Consider the following 21272-nt stretch of genomic DNA (forward strand, 5'->3'; position numbering starts at 1 on the left):
CAACTTGTATCAGCCTTTGCCCTAATATAACCTAATTCATTTGTTCTCAAGTTTAGCTTGGGGAGCTTTAAAAATGATAATACAAGGGGTGCCTGGGTGGCTCAGTCGGTTAAGTGTTTGACTCTTCATCATCACAATTTCGTGAGTTGAAGCCCCACATCAGGCTCTGCGCTGACAGTTTCCCATTGGCAGAGGTTCTGATGTAATTGGTCACTGTGGCCTGAGCGTGACCACCTTTGACTCTGAGACGCAGCAAAACTTGAGAATCACTACACTAGTTAACTTCTGGGTGGGCCTCAGTTCTTCATTTCATCCAGAAAATGAAGCATTATTTTTATGAATATAAACACACATATAAAATACTAGAGCTTATACTGTTGTATAATAGTATTAAATATTTGCTTTTTCACTTAACAATAAAATTGTATTAGTAGCTGAAACAAAGGAGTTCATCTTTCCTGGGAATTACAGTCAGATACTCTCCCGTCATTTCAGCCAGTATACTGACATCCATGCAGTCATTCCCAAAGCCATGTGGGTTGTTTCAGATGGAATGGAGTTAGTCACCAGCTTCCTTTTCTACTACTGTGGGGACAACCATCCACCTGCCTAATGGCCAAGAATATTTTTAATACGTTCATGCTCAGAATATGGGAATAACTTTGATAGAATCCATGACTCCACCAGATTTGTGGTTCACATTTCCAGGTCAAGGCTTAAAACTAGGCTTACCTTGGAGAGTGGGAAACATTCCTTATTCTTATCCATTGACAATTAAAAATACAGGCTTCCAGGGCGCCTGCGTGGCTCAGTCAGTTAAGCGTCCAACTATTGATTTTGGCTCAGGTCATCATGAAATGGAGCCCTGCATCTGGCTCTGCACTGACATCACAGAGCCTGCTTGGGATTCTCTCTCCCTCTCTCTCTGTTCCTCCCCTGCTTGTACTTTCTTTTCCTCTCAAAAATACATAATAAACTTAAAAAAAAATACAGGCTTCCAATATGAGTAAAAAATTATTTTTATTAACATAAGCCTTTACTGATTTCAAAACTAGACAATAATGAAAACCAAGATAAGCAAAACATTAGAATTTTTAAATTTGCTTTAGGGAATTTGAATTTGCTTCAGTGAAATTTATGTAAAATTTGAAACATAATATGTCGTGTTGTCATTTACTTTTATTTATATTGTGCTTTGTTTCCTTTTTTTTTTTTTTTTGAGTGCTTTGTTTATTTTCAAAGTCCAATCTATAATTTCTAAAGTCTTTCATTTTCCTAAAATATAAATCCAAAATACTGGAGCTTCTACAATTCAAAATGAATAGACTTTAATATACAAAATTTGTTTCCCTTAAATACCTTTTTTTAGTGTTATTTGCCATTTAACTGTTGAAATTTGAAAGTGAACATTATTATTTAGTATTAGACACATTTTGTAGGATCAAGCGTATGAAATCCTTAATACTTTTATTTCCCACCGATTCAAAAGCACTTACAGAGTTCCTGCTTTATGCAGGTCAGTAGGCTCACTGCCTTGGGGTAAACAAAAATGAGAGAGCCTGTCCCTGCTTTAAATTCATCGAAAGAGCCACACAAGAAAAACTGAGCTCCCAAGGCAAATTGGTAAGCATAATACTGAGGCACTGGACAAGAGCAGAACTAGGAAACAGTTCCATTCTGGGTGGGGGACAGTGGAACATGATGAAGTCACACTGAATTTGATTCTGAGTGTCATTTCAATACGTGAAGTTATGAGGAAAGGGTTACAATATAACCCAGCACTTTCACTCCCAGTATTTACCCAAGAGAAATGAAAACATACATCCACATAAAACTTGCACATGAATATTCATAGTAGCATTGTTCATAATAGCAGGAAAGTGGAAACAACCCAAATGTCCATCAACTGATGAATGGATAAATAAATTGTGATAGAGCCATAGAATTGATTATTAGTTGGCCATAAAAAGGAAGGAGGTCCTGATCCATGCCACAACATGGATGAACCTCAAAACCATTCTGCTAAATGGAAAAGACCACATATTGTATGATTCCATTTAAATGAAAGTCCAGATTGGGCAAAAAATCTCTTTGGGATTCTCTCTGTCTCTCTCTGTCTCTGCCCTCCTCTGTGCACTCTCTCTCTTTCTAAAAAAAAAGAAAAAAAATTTAAAGATTAAAAAGATAACATCGTGGTGATGGTTGCACTCTCAACATACATGATGTCACTGAAATGTATAGTTTAAATGGGTGAAATGTATGGTATGTATTCCATCTCAGTAAAATTGTTATTAAAAAAAGAAGGAGATTTTAGGTAGAAACCATAGTTGAGAGCCATTGAGTGCAAAACCTTATTCAGGTAACACAGCTGACCTGTGTGGCAGGAGCTTAGTCAAGTAAGTCAGTGAACATGGGTCATGGAGTGGGAACCTCCAGAGGAACGTGGCCCTGCCAACACCTCGACTTTAGCCCAGTGAAACTCACTTCAGGCTTCTGGCCTCCAGAAGTGTAAGAGAATAAATGAGTGTTGTTTTAAGCCCCCAAGTGTGTGGTAGTTTTTCAAAGCAGCCATAGAAAACTAATACAGGCCTCAACCCCTGAAGAGTCACACATATTTGAGAGGTATTTGCCTCACAGTTTTATCTCTTCTACTGTTTTTAGTCAGAGTTTAAACCAATAGTGAGAACACTGTACATCTATCAACTGTAGTCCCTTCATCTGAGACTGTTCTGAGGACGTGCAGGATTGGGACAGGCCATAGTTACAGATAGAGAATCACACAGACGTCAAGGACAGGGTTGACATTTAGATATAAAGAGTAAATACCTAAATGGAGTGTTTGCCATACTTTGTTCCTTAGTCTGCCTTCCTCTGCATAATCTCCCCTGGATTCAAAGTTGAGCCTCAGGGGTTACTTCCAGATAACATACACATCACTCTGTGTATGAATCCATCCTTTCTCTCATGTGTTTTCTACGGTCTGCTCGACCTCCTCACCTCACTATTCTGGCAGCAACACAAACAGCATCTACAAATGACAGCTAACATTTTACACCCCATACGTGCTGCCCTCATCACGTGGACAGATGTGCGGTGGCCTTCCTATTGGCTTAAATCCTAACGAAAAATTGTATAATAGATAAAAGTGTGAGACAAAATATCTCTCAAATATGTGTGGCTCTTTGGGGGTTAATCCGATTGAAGCCTACATCCTAATCCGGCTACTCACCTTCAAACAAACCTGGAGGTAATCTCTGGCGGTACTTTCTCCTTAATCCTCACAACTAGTCACTGACTCCTCTTGGTTCTGTCCCCAGTATCTTTCAGGCCGTCTTAGCCTCTCAGCCTTCTGGTCTTTCAAATACAGTCTCCTCCTGCTCCAACCCATTCTAAACACAACTGTTTCAAAGAGCTGGCTGGGTCATACCGCTGCTCAAAAAATGAAAGCCTTATTTGTTGCCTTTGGGGGTTACCAGGGCACCAACTCATTCTAAAATATTTATTCCATCTATTCCATTCTGCTTTAAAGAAAGTTCTTTATAGAATAACCACAGATGATAAAGATTACAGAATCCAAAAATCTCTGTTTTGCAACCCCTAATGAAATAATGGATCCAAACAACAATCTCCAACCATTAGGTGGAAGATTGGAAAGAAACTTTATAGTAGATTACACCACCAGAACCCACGGATCAATCTTAAGATCACTGAAAATGAAACAACCAAACATTATGTTACTCCTGAAGAGATGTCAAGGCAAGTATACAGCATCATCTATGCAGTATTCTTGGGGGAAAAAACTTGAACCAGAATCAAGTCAAGCTTCTAGTCCTAACTAGACACCATGGGGATACCATCAGTCAAGTCCTGAATGAAGGAAATTCCACAGGATATATGATCTAGTTCCTTCCTCAAATAAATGGCAAGAGGAAAGAAATTTAAAACAGGGGTAAATGTTACAAAGCAAAAGAGACATCAGCTAAATGCAATGTTGGATCCTGATTTAAACAACTGGCCAAAATATATTTTTGTGAAGAAAACTGAATACAGACTGGTTACTATACAACCATCAAGGAAATATTAATTTTGTTGAATGACAGTGTATCATGGCTTTGTTAAAATTCAAAAGATCTTATGTCAGAAATACATTTTTAAGTATTTACAAGTGAAATGATACAAGGACTGAGATTTGCTTTAAAATACTCCAGTAGAAGAAAATTTTAAAAAGGAAGGGGGGTTGGGACACCTGTGTGGCTCAGTCGGTTAAGCATCTGACTCTTGATTTTGGTTCAGGTCACCTCACAGTTCATGAGATCGAGCCCCATGTCTGGCTCTGCACTGACAGTGCACAGCTGCTTGGGAGTCTCTCGCTACCTTTCTCTTTGCCCCTGCCCTGCTTGTACAAGCTAGCTCATTCTCTCTTTCAAAATAAATGATTAAACATTAAAAAAAAAGGAAGGAGGTATATATAACAAAGAAGGCATAATGTTGATATTTGAATGAATGAATGAAACATAGAGTTTCATTATTCTGTTTTTGTGTATGCTTTAACACAAAATTTATTAAATTAAATGTGAATAATATTAGAATCATTCAATATTCCATAATATCCCATAATGAAATATTCCACAATGAATTCCAATATTCCATAATGAAAAGTTAACATGCCAGGAACCTCAAGTTATGGTGGACACTCCAGTAGGGAATGGATGTTGTGAGTTTGTTTCTAGTGAGGGTCCTGGATAATTTGAGTCTTGGAGAAGCTGGTATTTAGACTTATAAACATTTCATCTCAGATACATATGCACGTGCACGTATATATGTGTGTATACATATATATCTTCACACATGTCTGGCTTTACGGCTGTGGAAACTGTGCAGCTGTACAAAGCTCCATATTCAAGAAGTGACCCATGCTTAATTACTGAACAAAGTCCCCATGTGTTCATTTCACTGGGTCCCAAATTATGTAGCTGCCCATACACACACACTTATCTATGTATATGTGTATATATAAAAGCTAAATCACATATGTGCATAAATAACTTTATCTTCCTCCTGGATTTATCAGTGATTCAGTTGTTAACATTTTGCCCCATTTGCTTTTTCTCCCTTCACATACATAGTGATTTTCACTAAACATTTGAAAGTTGTCCCTATCATGCCACTTCACCCCTAAGTATTTCCTCATGCACTGCCTAAGAATAAGACCTCTTCCTGCATGACTGCAATATCATTATCACACCTAAGAAAGTTAAAAATTATTCTATAATGCCATCTAATATGCAGTCCATACCCAAATGTTAACTGTCCCCAAAACGTCTTTTATAATTTGATGGTTTTTTTTTTTTAATGTTTATTTATTTTTGAGAGACAGAGAGGGAGTGTGAGTGGGGGAGGGACAGAGAGAGAGGGAGACACAGAATCTGAAGCAGGGTCCAGGCTCTGAGCTGTCAGCACAGAGCCCGATGCAGGGCTTGAACTCATGGACCATGAGATCATGACCTGAGCCAAAGTCAGACGCTTAACCCACTGAGCCACCCAGGCGCTCCAGGTTTTTTTTTTTTAATCTCTTTTTTTTTTTTTTTAACATCCAAGATACAATCAAGGTTCAAGTATCACATTTGGTCGTTATACCTCTCTAGTCTCTATTTAGAATACTGCCTCTACTTTTTTTTGTGCAATATTGACTTTCTGAGAAGCCCAAGGTAATTATCTTATAGAATGACTTAATTCAGGATTTGTCTAATAATTTCTTCATGATTGAGTTCCAGTTAAATGCTTTGGCAAGAAAACTAAATAGGTGATAGTACATAACTCTTACATCAGGAGAGGCATAATAATAGGTAGTCAGTCCCACCTTCAGTGATGTTGATTTAATCACATGGTTATTAAGGAGACCAGGAGGTCTTTCCATTGTAAAGGTACATTTCCCTTTCCCCCTTGTAACTGATATATCATCTGTGGGATTATATTTAAATCCTTTGAAGATCTTGTTCCCCAACACCTTTTCAACCAATGGTTTTACCCTCCATTGATAAACCTTGCCTTGATCAAATACTGCATTGAGAGTTGAAAACCATATTAACTGCTTTCAATAACTTTTTAGAAATAGCTATAGCCTTTGTAAAAGCCTTTCTCTGTGACTTTTCTGCCTAGCCTAAACTTGGCTCACTTTAAAAACTGTAAAATTATATGACAGGTTTTTTCCCTCAGGTTTTTTCCCAAGATGTCACCCAAATTATCTTCTGGTATTCTCTCCAGCAATTCAGGGAAACAAAGTATACCCAACATTCTTAGGTATATCTTTTCCAGAACTCAAGCCATGGCTCTCATCCAGACTCCTGCCCATATTTGCTCCTCACTACTTGTCTAAATCCCTAGCCTACTTAGAAGTCTCACTGGAATGCCACTTCTAAGCCGTATGCCATGATACCTCAGTAGAAAGTGATCTCCTGGAAACTTCTCCAGACTGATTCTTCTCTGTGCTTACCTACTGCCTTCTAGCACAGTTATCTCTTTAAAGTGTTTGTTCTAATAGATACAAAATGTATTTAAGATAAAAAGAGTACACAGTAAACAGTAGTGAATGCAACATCTGGTTTAAGACAAAAAAAGTGAGGAGTGTCTGGGTGACTCAGTCATGATGCTTAAGCATCCAACTCTTGACTTTGGCTCAGGTCATGATCTCGTGTCTCAGGAGTTCGAGCCCCACATCTGGCTCCATGCTGTAAGTGTAGAGCCTGCTTGGAATTCTCTCTCTCCTCTCTCTCTCTCTCCAAAGTAAATAAATAAACTTAAAACAAAGTGAACTGTTATCTTTGAAGTTTACTTCCCCTATCACACCACTTCCATCCCTCCTCAGAAAACCACCATCAAAATGTAGAATTTCTTATTCTTTTCTTTCCCTTTATTGTTTTACCACATTTGTTTGGATTTCTAAACAAAGTATTTCATTTAGCGGGGTCTGCAACTTTATGTAAATAGAATCATTCTGTATATGTTTTCTGTAACTGGCTTTGTTGGCTTAACATTATGTTCCTCAGAGATGTATCATGTTACTGCACTTAGCTATATAATTCGTTCATTTTCACTGCTATATAGTATTACAGTGTATGGAAAAATACAGTTTATCCATTCTTCTTGTGATGCACATTGTTTTTTGTTCTTTTGGCTGTTATGAACAAGGTTTCTATGAACATTCTGGTAGGCAAGCATGTAGGAACCAAATTGATGGCTTTGAGGGTATATACACCTTCAACTTTACCAGATCATACCAAATTGTTTTCCAAAGTGATTGTATATCACTTATCTTCTTATGAGTACCATATTTCTCTAAATTAGCTATTTCAAACAGTGAGATATCTCATATATTTTTGGCCTAGAAACAGTTGACATTTAATGAATATTAATTGATTTGCTAATATTTTAAAAATTTGAGAGATATTCTCCCCTATGTTTATAATAAGAAGATAAGCTCAGGAAAAGAAAAGTGTCTGAATGTTTTTGAAGTAAAAAAAAAAAAAAAAAAGATTCAAACCTTCTTAAAATTTAGTGAAAAATTAAGAGGAAAATAAAAATAGAAGGTAAATACCTAATAGGTGTCCCTAGAAGATTTTAGACAGTTATAGAAAAATTGAATATCCAAGGCAGGATACTTTTTTTAGAAGAGCTCTAACATGTGCTTCGTTTCTTATTCTCTTTTACATTCCTCCACTCCTTCAAAGTCTCCAGTATTTCAGATGCATGAGGCCGTTTCGCGGGTTCGGGTGACAGTAATTTTTGCAGAAGAATTTTCTGTAATGATAGTGAGTCAATACTAATAAATAGAACACTGAAATGAATAAAAGTCTGATTATTTTCAAGTACTTACTTCTCTGCCATCAAATACATCTGAGAACTTGCCGTCCCTTAGCTCTTTAAAAATCTGAAAATAAAACACACACACACACACACATATATATATATATATATATATATTATATATATATATATATATATAATATATATATATATATTCATGAGGAAGTTATTCACTCAGGAGGAAAACCAAACTTGCTTCTTGGCCCAGAGGCAAGCAGGACTCTCCTCTCCCACCTTTCCCCATCCTTAACATCAACATGTTGAAGTGCTAAGAGCGTCATCTGCATTACTTCCCTTCATCCTTTTTGGCATCCTACGTGCTAGGTGTTTTCATTATCCCTGCTGTCCAGGGAAGGCTGTTGGCTCCAGCAAGTCCCTTTACTGAGCTTCAGACCAAGATATCCCTCCGGTTGCCTAATACGTTTAGCAGTTCCCCACTGCCCCCATAAGAAAGTCCATAATCTTGCCTTAATTTAGTCCCAACACATCTCTCCAGTGGGCCAACCATCCCTTCCTTGTTACTTACTACTCCAAGAAAAATGATTCTGTCTGCTAGTCCCACCCTCTGCACAAGGAAGGCTGGAATGATCTTTCTTCTATTTTGGACTATTAGAAGCCAACCAATCCTTCAAAGCCCAACTTAAATACCCCATGAAACCTAAATCCCTACAGCTAGAAAGATCTCTGTCCTGTTTCCCCAAGACTTCGTGTCTTTTCCCAAAAACATGTAGAGCATTCTCTTATAGTATCTTCCCTTCTAAAATAAAAGCTCCATGAGAACGAGGCTTATTCACATTTAAAACCCTGTAGCACTTAGCACAGTGTCTTAGGCAAAGCAGGCAATCAATAAAATTTTACTGACTGACTCAAATAAGAAACAGCTTTAGTTTTGTGAGATGTACACACCTTCAAAAGAAGACCAAAGTTTCTGGTCTGAAGCAAAAAGTTTTGGTTGCCCAACTGTGTGAAAGATTAAATCCATATTTCCTTCCCAGTCAATACTAATATATTCAAGTCTATCCTCACATAAGGGCAGTTACTGTAGCAGCACTTTGGAGATGACTGCTAATAATTTTTTTTGCTTAATTCTTTTTTGTGATATTATTTACCTGTAATGTTTCTGAAACAGTGGGACATATGTAAAGGAGTTCCGCGAGAATTAGCCCCAAAGCAAAGATGTCCACTTCGTTTCCATATTCTTGTAAAGAAATCTAAAGAGACCAAAATATGTTTATATTTGTTACTGATATATTTGTTACTGATACCTGATATAAACATCCATGGCTTCTGAAACCAAAACAGCTATTTGACCAAACTATCTTATATCATGTAACAATGTGTGTTTATTAGCAAGATCTGTGGAGTCTCACTGCCCTGGTTCAAATGTGTCACCAACTGGCTGCATCACTCATGTAAATTAACCATCAATGGTGGAATAATCTCAGCCATAAAATGGGGATAACAAAAATTTCAGCCTCAGAGCTTGACAGTAGTGTTCAATAAGATGCAGGAGGCGAAACAGTTAAGAGTTCCCAGTAAGTGGCTTTCATGCAAATGTTCGTATGTATTCATAATGTTCTATAACTGGAAGCAATCCAAATGACCATCAGAAGAATAGAGAAGCACACTGTGGTATATTCAGGCAATGGAATAGTACTCAGTAATGAAAAGGAATAATCTGCTGGTATAAACAACCACCAGAGGTTCTCCAGCAGACATTAGCTTGACTGAAGTAATCAAATACAATAAAAAAATCATACATAAAATATGATTCCACTCATATGAAGCTCAAGACAGGGAAAACTAATCTGTGGTGACAGAAATCAGAGCACCGGCCGCCTCTGGGAAGGAGGGAGGGACTGGAAAGGGCCTGAGGGAATTTTCACAGGCGAGGGAGATGTCCTACATTTTCGCAAGTGTATGGGTTTCCCAGGTATAGATGCCTTTGTCAAATGACAAATGTACCTTTAAAATACATACACTTCATGATGTATAAATTATTTCTCAATAAAATGCTTTTCAGTTTAAAAACCACTAAGTAAATGAAAAGCACAATGAGGAATGATTTTTTTCAAAAATATTTTAGGGTGACAATACAGGGTGCAGGAGTTAAAGTTTGTCTTCCACTTTCCTATTCCACAAAAAAAAATTATGTTTTTATGCCACATGGTCCGCAAGGGGAAAAGGTGGATTTCCTCTCTACCCTAGGCTCTCAAACATCAAAAAGATGAAAACAGACAACAAGCTATCAACCAAAAATGGAGACTATTAGAGTAATGAAACTACACATAAGACAAACATTCAAATGTTTTCCTTGATGATGGTTTCTTGTTATTTCTTTGTTTAAAATGTAGCATAGAAGATTTTAAGTTGTCATACAAGAACATTTCTGTAATATGGTTAACAGATACAGAATCAATATCCAAAATATATAAATATTCCTTACAAAGAAATTAGGAACAGATAACCTAATTAAGAAAAATGAGGAGAGCACATGAATAGAAAATCTGCAGAAAAGTGGTAAGTACATACATATATAGATGGCCTACCTTACTAAAAATCTGAAAAATGCAAACTAAAACATCAGGATACGCCTCATTCATCACTGAGGCCAAAATGCAGTCTGCTAGCACCCTAGTCTGGTTGGGAGTGTGAAGGAGAAAGCAGCATTCTCCTACACTTTGGGAGGAGGGCATAATAGAATCACTTTTTTCTGAATGACAATTTCACAGTATTTACCAAATTTGAAATGCACCTGTCAGCCTACTCAGTAATTTCACTTAAAGGAATCTATTACAGATTATCATGGAAATACTCATTTTTAGGGGCACCTGGGTGACTCAGTTGGTTAACTGGTGGACTCTTGATTTTGCCTCAGGTCATGATCTCATGATTGTGGGATCGAGCCCCGTGTCGGGCTCCACACTGAGCACAGAGCCTGCTTGGGATTCTCTCACTCTCTCTCTCTCTCTCTTCCTCTCTCTCTCTGCCCCTCTTCCTGCTCACTAGCACACTCTCTCTCAAAATAAATAAATAAACTTAAAAAAAAAAGAAATATGTGTTTTTAGAGTCAAAGATAAGCAGAAAACACGTAAAAAGTTGGTAACAGCCTAAATAAACACTCATCAATAAGGAAACAGTTAAATAAATGATGGTATAGCTATACTTCAGTATACAATATAGTTGCTAAAATGGATGTCAGATCCATCTGTGCTGGTACGGAAAGATTATGATACATTGTTGAGTGAAAAAAAAAGCCACAAAATAACAGTACAGTCAGTTATAGAAACATCTCTTTAGGGGCGCCTGGGTGGCTCAGTCGGTTGAGCGTCCGACTTCAGCTCAGGTCACGATCTCACGGTTCATGAGTTCGAGCCCCGCGTCAGGCTCTGGGCTGATGGCTCAGAGCCTGGAGCCTGCTTCCGATTCTGTGTCTCCCTCTCTCTGCCCCTCCCCCATTCATGCTCTGTCTCTCTCTGTCTCAAAAATAAATAAACATTAAAAAAAATTTAAAAAAAAAAAAAAAAGAAACATCTCTTTATATTTTTGTGCAAAAAGTCTGCATATATATACAAATGTGTGTTTATAAATGACTATAACTCACAGAAAATGATCCAAAAGGATAAACAACAGACTCTATGAGAAGAGTAGGAATAGAAAGTTGGGTTAAAGGGAATTTTTCACTTTCTTCTGTGGATGTTTTAATTTTATAAGAGGTGTCTGTTATCTTTCTAATTACAAATACAAAAGAAATGAAAACTATATAGACAGAAAGGAAAGGGACCTCACCTGTTCTGGGCTCATGTATCGAAGAGTTCCTGTATTCCTTGTCCGATTTGCGTAATTTTTCAGGGATGTCACAAGTCCAAAGTCTCCTATCTTTACTTGTTTTGTATCTACCAAAAACACGTTACCTGGCTACAAAAAAAAGAAAAAAACCCAATATTGAATTTATAAGCACCAATTTGACGGACTGTTAACACATATCCAAATCACATTTAACAAGGGCTATTTTTATATTTCCTTATAAGACATTTACCCTTACACAGGTAGCCCCAAACAGGGTATTTAATATCACACGTCTTTAAAATGCCAGTTGAAGAAGTAAGGATTTCTCTAAGAGAAGGCTTTGGGCATTGCTGCCTTCAAATCTCTGAAGACATGTTTAATGTGAGGTAGATTCACTCTGTACGGTGCAAAGGGATGGATCCAGGACTGGTGGGAAGAAAAAACCCAAAGGTTTGCTTTAATATATCCTAATAAACTAACAGTGTGGTCCAAGGAATGGGACTTTGAGAGTCCCCATGTCAGAGAGTATTCAAGGTGGGGCTGGACACCCACTTGTTAGAAATGTTGCAAGTATGAGTCCAGGATCTGTTGGGGATTGAAGTCGACACCTTTAAGATCTCTTCTAAGTTTGAGATTCTCAGAATGAGTCTCTTGTCAATAATGTTGTAAGATAGCGCATGCAGCAACCGTAGTAGAGAAGCTAGAAAAGTTGGAAGATGGAAAGAAGGCTCAGGAGAATTAAGGTCTGATCTCTGAGCAACTACAGACACGGAGCAAACATCGTCTGCAAACAGACACAAGAAAAGAACACTGTGACACAGGGCAACAGGAAGTATGGGGTACAGGAGAGAACGGGCAAGAGACGTGCTAGAGAAAGGAACATCCAGTCAGCACCCGTCAGTTTCGAGAATTCATCCAGAGCAGGGGAGCCTGGGAGTTAATACCCAAACTTCTGCATTTATTTGCAGGTTACTTTACAAGTAAATAAATGTGCTTAATTTGTTATTTAACTATATATATATATATATACATATATCACCTATTCCAAGGTGAAGGCATAGCCAATCGAAATGTATTTTTCTGAACACAGTTCTTACGACATTCCAACTTCAAAGAGCACCTTCAGATATTAAAGCAGATGAAAGTAGGTGGACTCCAACACAAAGGCCTTGGCCATCCAGCTCCTGGGAAGACCAAAGACACAATATCTTTTATGGGCCAATTATTCCTATGTAGGCCCAACAACTACAACTAAGCGTCCTTCTTTTACTCAAGAAACTCTTTTGTTTCATCCTTATTCTTGACTGTTTTAGATGGGTGGGGTAAGCAAACAGCCAAGATCTACACAGAAAAGGTGCTTCTCCTGGATCCAGAGTCATCAGGAAAGGCTACCTGAAGAGCCTGAGACCAAAGAAGACAAGCAGGAGAATGTTCCACGCAAGAAGAAGAGGAGCAAAGCCTCCGTGATAGGATTCAGCATGGCCAAAGTGTGATGGAAGGAGGCCAGTCACAGGGAAGAGAGAGTGAGGGAGGCTGTGAAAAGCTGTTCTGTCTTCTTTGATTTTGATGAGGAGGTAAAATGGGAAAACAGCTCATCTCAACCATGAAAGAAGCTAGAAAGCCAGCAGAAAATAAAAATACAAAGGTATGCTGTGTGTTACAAGTTTTGGATTACAATTTTCCAATCACGGGGTAGAAATGTCTAACCAAATGCCAGGAAAGTTCTAGACTCTGGACCCAGTAGCTATGATTGCCGTCATGAATAATGACTGATAGGGGCGCCTGGGTGGCTCCTTTGGTTAAGCATCCAACTGCATCTCAGGTCATGATCTCAAGCCCCACATTGGGTTCTCTGCGGTCACCACGGAGCCTGCTTTGGATCTCCTGGCCCCCTCCTGTCAGCCCCTCCCCCACTTTCTCTCTCTCTCTCAAAAATAAATATTAAAAAAAAGAGTAATGACTGAGAAATTGGGAGAATCATGTTCCCAAAGCCAGTCATCAGAGTCCCTTCTGCTTCTCAAACAAGCCTGAGTATATATAGGCTCACTGTCTCAATAAATTGATTTGTCCTGAAGATCCTCTGAATGGTCCTATGGGAATGGTATTTGGGGCAAGATCTAGATCCATTCTAACTTCAGAGGATCAGAGATATTATTTCCTCAGGACTGTTAATCAATTCTAAAACTACAGAAGATACTTTTTAGAATGACTAAACCATAGGGGTGCCTGGGTGGCTCAGTCGGTTGAGCATCTGACATCAGCTCAGGTCATGATCTCGCGGTCCGTGAGTTCGAGCCCCGTGTCGGGCTCTGGGCTGACAGCTCAGAGCCTGGAGCCTGCTTCAGATTCTGTGCTCCCTCTCTCTCTGCCCATCCCCCACTAGCACTCCGTCTCTCTCTCTCTCTCTCTCAAGAATAAAACAGACATTAAAAAAATTTAAAAAAAATAAAATTACTAAATCATATTTATCAATTCCTAACAAAGTACATTTTCATTTACCTTAAGGTCTCTATGGATTAACTGTTGGCAATGTATATAATCCACACCTGCTGTTATCTGTTCATACAATTCCAAAGCCAAATGTTTGTCTGGTGTCTGGCCTCTTCTGCTGTCAATCCATTGCTCCAATGTCCCTTTACCACAGAATTCCATTTGGATGAAAAGGCACTTAGTCTTTGGTCTGGATATAAAATTCACAGTATATTACAAATAGCAGTAAAAAGAAATTTATAAAAAAATAACATTTCTTTTTAAAATTATACTTCATCTTCTTAAGAATCCCAAAACATGTCTGAAAGCAGAAATCTAGGGGTTCCTGGGTGGCTCAGTCGGTTAAGTGTCTGACTCTTGATTTTGGCTCAGGTCATGATCTCACAGTTCATGAGATCTTGCTAGCATCTGGCTCTGAGCTGTCAGCACAGAGCCTGGTTAGGATTCTCTCTCGCCTCTTTCGCTGCCCCTCCCTTGCTCACATATGTGCACACACATGCTCTCTCTTTCTCAAAATAAGTAAATAAACTTAAAAAAACATGAAAATCTAAATGTAATAAACTTGAATCAAAATAAAATAAATCATTTTTGATTTAAATTGTAAGTTCCCAAATGTCCAGAGCTTTATTTGTTAAGTAATTTACAAAGTATGACACTGCCCATTCTCTAATGGTAAGGGTCCTTGATCACCTTTGCTAGTAGAAAGGAATAGGAACACCAATACAATGGAATTAAGGAAAACCAAATTGCATTACTACATAAAGTAATTCTGGAACATTTTAATTCACTATTGGCCTACTGAGCATCTGTTTTGTGAAAGGCCCAGAACAGTCACCTACAGATGAGAAAACAAATTAGATACTATCCTTGCTGTCATGGGGGTTATTAGTTTAAGGAGAGAGAAATACAGGAAAAACAAATCGAAAACAATAGTGTAAGGATCGTTTCTCAAAGAGAAATGCCAACAAATTGCTCTGACATATACTTGCGAGGACTAATTTTGCTAACCATGTTTTTATCTTGCTTTATAAACTAAGTTGGCTTCAATATTAATTTATTTTCTTCAAACTTATGTTGGTTAGAAAATAGGAAAAGAAAGCCAAAAATCTGCTGAAAGCTGAAGAAGTCCTGTCTGTATGCTGATGGTGGATGAGTCCTGAAACTAATGATAAAGCTCTCAGTCACTTGGGGTGGATGGAGCTGGTGCTGGGGGTGGGAGTCGATGAATGAACAGACCCTCATTGTCCTCAGGATTTCAGTGAGGACAGTCCCCAAGAAACACTGGCTGACTTTTCAGAAGCAGATGCCAGGTCTTTAGAGCCCTCCAGTCCTTTGTCAGGGTCTTACCTGAGACAAAGCATGAGTGATGCAAGGTGGGGTACCTCCTTGGTCTTAAATTATTTTCAATGCCCACCACTCCACTGTAAGTGGTGTGGTTGTATTCAAAAGGGACCCCTTGGGGTGTCTGCCTGGCTCAGTTGGTAGAGCATGTAACTTTTGACCTCAGGGCCATGGGTTCAAGCCCCACGTTGGACATGGAGCCAACTTAAAATATTAAAAAAGAGAGAGAGACAGAGAGAGACAGACCACTTAACTGCACCCCAACAATCAGGAGTCTCTGAGAGGGACATAAAAGTGTTGGCAGCTGAGGAGGGGTTTCCAGCTGTAGCATCCATAATGTGTTCAAACCTTCTTCCTAAGACTGCATGTACAGCCTAGCCTGAAGCCGGGGTAAGTGAGCAAGCCTACAAATTAAACAATGGAGACAAAAAGCTAAACCTGAGATTTTCAAAACAGATGAGGACAGGGATACCTGGCTGGCTCAGTCAGAAAAGCATGCAACTCTTGATCTTGGGGTTGTGAGTTCGAGCCCCACACTGGGTGTAGAGGTTACTAAAAATAATAAATAAACTGAAAAAAAAAAAGGTATACATTTAAAAAAATAAAACAGTTGAGGACAATAAAAAAATTTTTTTAAGCAAGTGTGGAGCAAAGGATAGAAGCAAGGACAAGATTATTGTCTCAAACGGTGTTTGTGGTTGGTGATTATTTAAAAAAAAATTTTTTTTTTTTTAACGTTTATTTATTTTTGAGACAGAGAGAGACAGAGCATGAACGGGGGAGGGGCAGAGAGAGAGGGAGACACAGAACCGGAAGCAGGCTCCAGGCCCTAGGCCATCAGCCCAGAGCCCGACGCGGGGCTCGAACTCACAGACCGCGAGATCGTGACCTGAGCTGAAGTCGGACGCTTAACTGACTGAGCCACCCAGGCGCCCCGTGTGGTTGGTGATTATTAAATGTAATAACTAATGGCCTTATCTTCTGGCCTACACCTAGTAAATAACAGTTTCTTCCAACCTGTTAGGGCTATGAGAATTCTTTTTAGTTACCTTGAAGTGTTAATGCTGTCCACAGAATGGTAATCATCGCCAAACCAGCAGCTGTAGTAGTGAACGATATTTGGGTGATCGAGAGCTGCCAAAGCTTTTACTTCACGCTCTGCCTTCCTGCTTTAAAGAAACAGGGAACATAAAAGTGTCAGCATCATCCCTGCTATGAACTACAAGTCAGGTGACAGAAGACAACTACCTATGCTCCCTTATGAAACAGTTGCCGTAGTTCCCACACACTGAGTTTTTAGAATGGAGGCCAGGAGTACTCGAAAGGAAAAACTGAACACACAGAAAAAACATGGCTGTCCTCACTCTCAACATGAGAAAAAGCAGTGACTTAATCAAGTTCAAGCATCAGACATTTTAAAAGCCATTTGTAGTCATCTTTGAAATGCCAGTCAAGCAATTTTTGGTTGCTAATTCATACATCATATTTTGTTTAGCCTTGTGTTGAAATCACTTTGGATTTCATAAGCAAACCCTAATAGGGCAGCAAGGGCAACATAGGCAACGTGATGAACCTAACTCAAAATTTTAAGTGTATAACAGAAATACACAAAGGAGATATCTATGCAGAGAAAGCAAGACTTCACTGTATGTGTGGGAGCTTTATAGTGATCTGGAGTCAAGGGCTGAGAAAATGCTATGCTACATGGAATAAATAAATTTGAGATTTCAATGAGGAGAAAAGATAAGCAAACATTTTACAATTCCATTTTCTAATTTGCAAAGTTCCATAACTACATGACGTAACATTTATAAAAATAAAGGGAAAAAAAGTACTCATGCATCAACAGCCCTAACACAATCAGTTATTGTTTTGGATTGTTTCTTATAGTCTTTCTTCCTATACATTTTTATATACTTATATATAGTTTTTATCCTATTTCTCCACATAACAGGTTATATTTACCATTTTCCTTGTTACACAATTTGTATAACCATCATGTAAACTTTTTAATGTAACATTTCTAAAGTATAAAAAAGTAGAGCAAATAGATTCATGAACTAGCCATTACCCAAATGAAACTGTTATTAACTCCTGGCCAATCTCGTTTCATCTGTACTCTCACCCACTCCCTCATCTTCCCTGGATTATTCTGAAGCAAATTCCAGCATCATATCATTTCATGTCTGAATATTTTCCTTATGTAAGCTTAGCCATCGAACAGGGGAGAGAACAAAACATACGTAATCATTTCTTCGTTGCTGGACCTTTAGTTTGTTCTAATTTTTCACTGTTATAATGACACAGTGATTTACATCTTCTTGTATAACTTTTTCCACAATTTGGATAATATCCTTAGAATAGGTTCCCAGATGGGAAATCCACGGGTCAAGGTGTATAAATATTCCAAGTATATTTTTTTTAATTTAATAATTATTTCTGAGAGACAGAGAACGCAAGCATGGAGAGGGGCAAACAGAGAGGGAGACACAGAATCTGAAGCAGTCTCCAGGCTCGAGCTGTCAGCACAGAGCCTGTTGTGGGGCTTGAACTCACGAACCACGAGACCGTGACCTGAGCTGAAGTTGGATGCTTAATCGACTGAGCCACCCAGGTGCCCCTCCACGTATATTTTTAACTGTGTTATACCAATTTATGAAGCTACTAAAAATGTCCAACATACTGTACTCTTATCATCATTACATATTACCATTAAGAAAAATGCTACTGAATGGAAAGAACAACACTTCATTCATGTTAAGCAAAATAATGTAACGGAAAAAAAAGGCTTGTTTTGATGCCAGGTGGATAAGGCAAGGCATTGTCCGTGGGAAGGGAAGTAGGTGTGTCTGGCTGAGATGAGGAATGGCCAGGACTCCACGCCTGCTTCTCCTTTACTCATGTCATTTTCCATAGCTCATATCTGTTCCCCATATCCTTCCCTAGTCCTTGAGGGATAGGTCTACCAAGTTATACATAGTCCAACTGTCAGAAACCAACTAGCAAGATTGGTGAACCGGTGAGCTTGTGATTTAATACTTCCTTCCCACATGTTCTCTTTTCTGAAGGAGTTCTATCCAGTAAGTGGGAAGGGTGGGAGTAAGTGGGTGCAGATAATACAGGAAACAAACATGGGGAGCAAGGGGTTATAGTGGGAACACAATGGATCAGCATTCCAGAAAACAAGTTCTAAATCTCCACCTTGTTACCATAGTAGGTAGCATCCAAAGATGGTCATCAATTCGTGTCCTCCCCATACATACATCCACTCCTCAGATTAAGAGGTAGAGTCTATTTGCCCTCTACCTGAGTCTGAGCTGGCCTCAGTGATGTTGTTTAACCAATATTATGTGGAACTTCCAAGACTAGGTCAAAAGCAGCCTTTGCTGTTCCCTCTTGGGATGACTTTCTCTGAGGACAATCCTTCTTGGAATGCAGCGACTAGGTTGTGAGAAGCCCAGGTGACATAAAGAGGCCACGTAGAGGCGCTCTGGTTAACAGCTGAAATTCCAGCCCACAGCCAGCATCAACTGCTAGCCATGTGCGACAGCCATCACTAGCCAAGCTTTCAGATGACTTCTGACAGCAAATGCGTGAGAGACCCCGTGTGAGGATGGCCCAGATGGCCACAGCCAACTCAGAGGACCATGAGAGATAATAATACCTGTTATTTTTAAGCCACTACATTTTGGAGTGGTGTATGATGCAATAATAGACAAACAGTCACCTATTGACAAATCAGTTCCCAGCTTTGGGTCTCAGTCTCCTAGTCCTTCCAACAAAGGAGAGGAGACCAGAAAATCTCAAAGGTCACTGTGAGCCAGATGATTCTATTACTTCCGTTTTCACCAAGACAAGCTCAAAAGAATGATCAATGGTATATTCTTTTTTTTTTTTAATAACCACAGTAAAGTGAGGTCATTTCACAGTAAGCCAAGCCCCTGATGATAGAGCAACATTTTTAAGGAAGACTAGAAAAAACTAAATAATATGCTAAGGAAGAAGAGGGAAACATAAAAAAAAAAGAATAGTGCAGGTTCACACACCTCATTCAAAGAAATAAAACATTTACTACTTACTCGCTATCATATTTAACACGTTTAACAACGTAAGTCTTCCTATCAATTCTGTGTTTTGCTTTGAAAACTTGGCCATATCCACCTGAGCCAATTGGTTCTATTTCTGTAAAATCACTGGTAAACCTTAAAAGATAAAAATACATGGTTATTCTGAGGTTCAATGGTCACTGCCCACCCAGCCTCCCAACCCTTCCACTTTCCCTTAATGTCACTGGCAAAATGGACTCTACAAGAAACATGGCTCTCTCCTTCTAAATGAGAAGAGTCTACTCCACAGAAACTCTTGAATCACAAAGGATAGCTACTCCTGCTCCTGCTCCCAAAATAACAGACCACCTCTGGTAATTACGTTCAACTTCTGGCTGGTACAAAAGCCATGATAATTTTATCTCAAGTATAAAACTTTAGAAAGAAGTGCCATGGGGCGCCTGGGTGGCTCAGTGTGTTAAGTGTCCGACTTCAGCTCAGGTCATCATCTCACGGTTTGTGAGTTCAAGCCCCGCGTCGGGCTCTGTGCTGACAGCTCAGAGCCTGGAGCCTGCTTTGGATTCTGTGTCTCTCTCTTTCTCTGCCCTTCCCCTGCTTGAGCTCTGTCTCTGTCTCTCTCCCTAAAAATAAAGATTAAAAAAAATTTTTTTAACAAAAAAAATAGAGAGAAGTGTTGTATTATGTTCCACAGCTATCACCAAGCTGTCATAAGAGAAATGAGCATGTTCTCTGAGCCTGCCTAGGTCTGTAACTACCTGGGGTTCCCCTCTCTCTCCTGTCCTGCATTCCATCATTAAGCCCTGCCAATTCTACTTCCAAAACCTATCACTGGTATGCACCCACTTTCCTCATCTCCAACAGCTATACACTAGTCCAACCTTCTATCAGGCTCCTTCATGAGCCACACAGCAACCAGTGTGAAAAAATGGAGTATGATCATGTCTCTCTATTGCCTAAATTCTCCAATAGCCTCCTTTTCATTAAGCCAAAGCCAGAAAGTCCTTAGATGGCCCATAAGGAGTCTCCTACTTCCCTGCCCAGCCTGTCTCATGGCACCGTGTCCTTGTTCCCTGCACTCCAAGCACACAGCCTCTGCTCCTTGAACACTCACCTACCTTTCCTACCTTTACTTTTCCACATGTGGCTCTTTTGCAGAGCCACAGAGCTTCTCCACCTCCCTGTCCTAACTCATCCTCCAGGCGCCCCCACACCAGTGACCCCACAGGAAGCCTTGCTTCACCCCTCACACTAAACCCAAGGTTCCTATTTCCACTTCTTACCATGTCATTGCTTCTAAGACCATGCGTGGTAATTACAGATTTTTCATGGAATTATTCTCCCCACAAAACTGTGAGGGCGGAAGATGTTTCTATTTGTTCCACTCTAAATCCAATGCCCAAAAGTGTGCCAGGTGTGTATTAGGGACTTATGAAATGTTTGCGGATTCTTTTAAACTTGTATTCAGTGTCCTCCTATTGCAAATAGGCTTCATTTTTTTTTAGATACTTTATTCAAACCCAAACATGCAATCTACCACAAGGGGAACCTTTTTCCAAAGTGAAATCTGGAATGCAGCTGGAAAGTGGAAAACATATTCAAGTGGAGCTGTTCGGATTCCTGCAAGAGTCTTTTCTAAGAAATCATTGGTTTATAGAAATATTTACCTTCGATATTAAAAACGTCCATGGATGTCAGAAAAATTCACATAACTACCCAGTAGAT

General features: G+C 39.1%; 1 protein-coding gene and 1 long non-coding RNA gene across 3 annotated transcripts in view; one reads left to right on the plus strand and one right to left on the minus strand.

The window, feature by feature from the left end:
• Positions 1-21272, plus strand: part of LOC144615960 (uncharacterized) — a 426549-nt gene that overhangs the window by 350452 nt on the left and 54825 nt on the right. The window lies entirely within an intron of this gene.
• EIF2AK2 (eukaryotic translation initiation factor 2 alpha kinase 2) overlaps positions 5340-21272 on the minus strand; it is a 34911-nt gene continuing 18978 nt past the window's right edge. Inside the window, exons 10-16 of one of the 2 annotated variants that reach the window (XM_060652565.3) lie at positions 19563-19685; positions 16533-16652; positions 14152-14332; positions 11653-11781; positions 8973-9074; positions 7874-7927; positions 5340-7797 (exon numbers count right to left, since the gene is read on the minus strand). In XM_060652565.3, the coding sequence (XP_060508548.3) occupies positions 7675-7797; positions 7874-7927; positions 8973-9074; positions 11653-11781; positions 14152-14332; positions 16533-16652; positions 19563-19685 (832 nt within the window). In that variant the 3' untranslated portion in view covers positions 5340-7674. The remainder of the gene's footprint in view (positions 7798-7873; positions 7928-8972; positions 9075-11652; positions 11782-14151; positions 14333-16532; positions 16653-19562; positions 19686-21272) is intronic. The other variant, XM_060652574.3, reaches the window with a different exon arrangement.

This window comes from Panthera onca, chromosome A3 (assembly GCF_046562875.1).
Source record: "Panthera onca isolate mPanOnc1 chromosome A3, mPanOnc1 haplotype 2, whole genome shotgun sequence".
NCBI lineage: Eukaryota > Metazoa > Chordata > Mammalia > Carnivora > Felidae > Panthera > Panthera onca.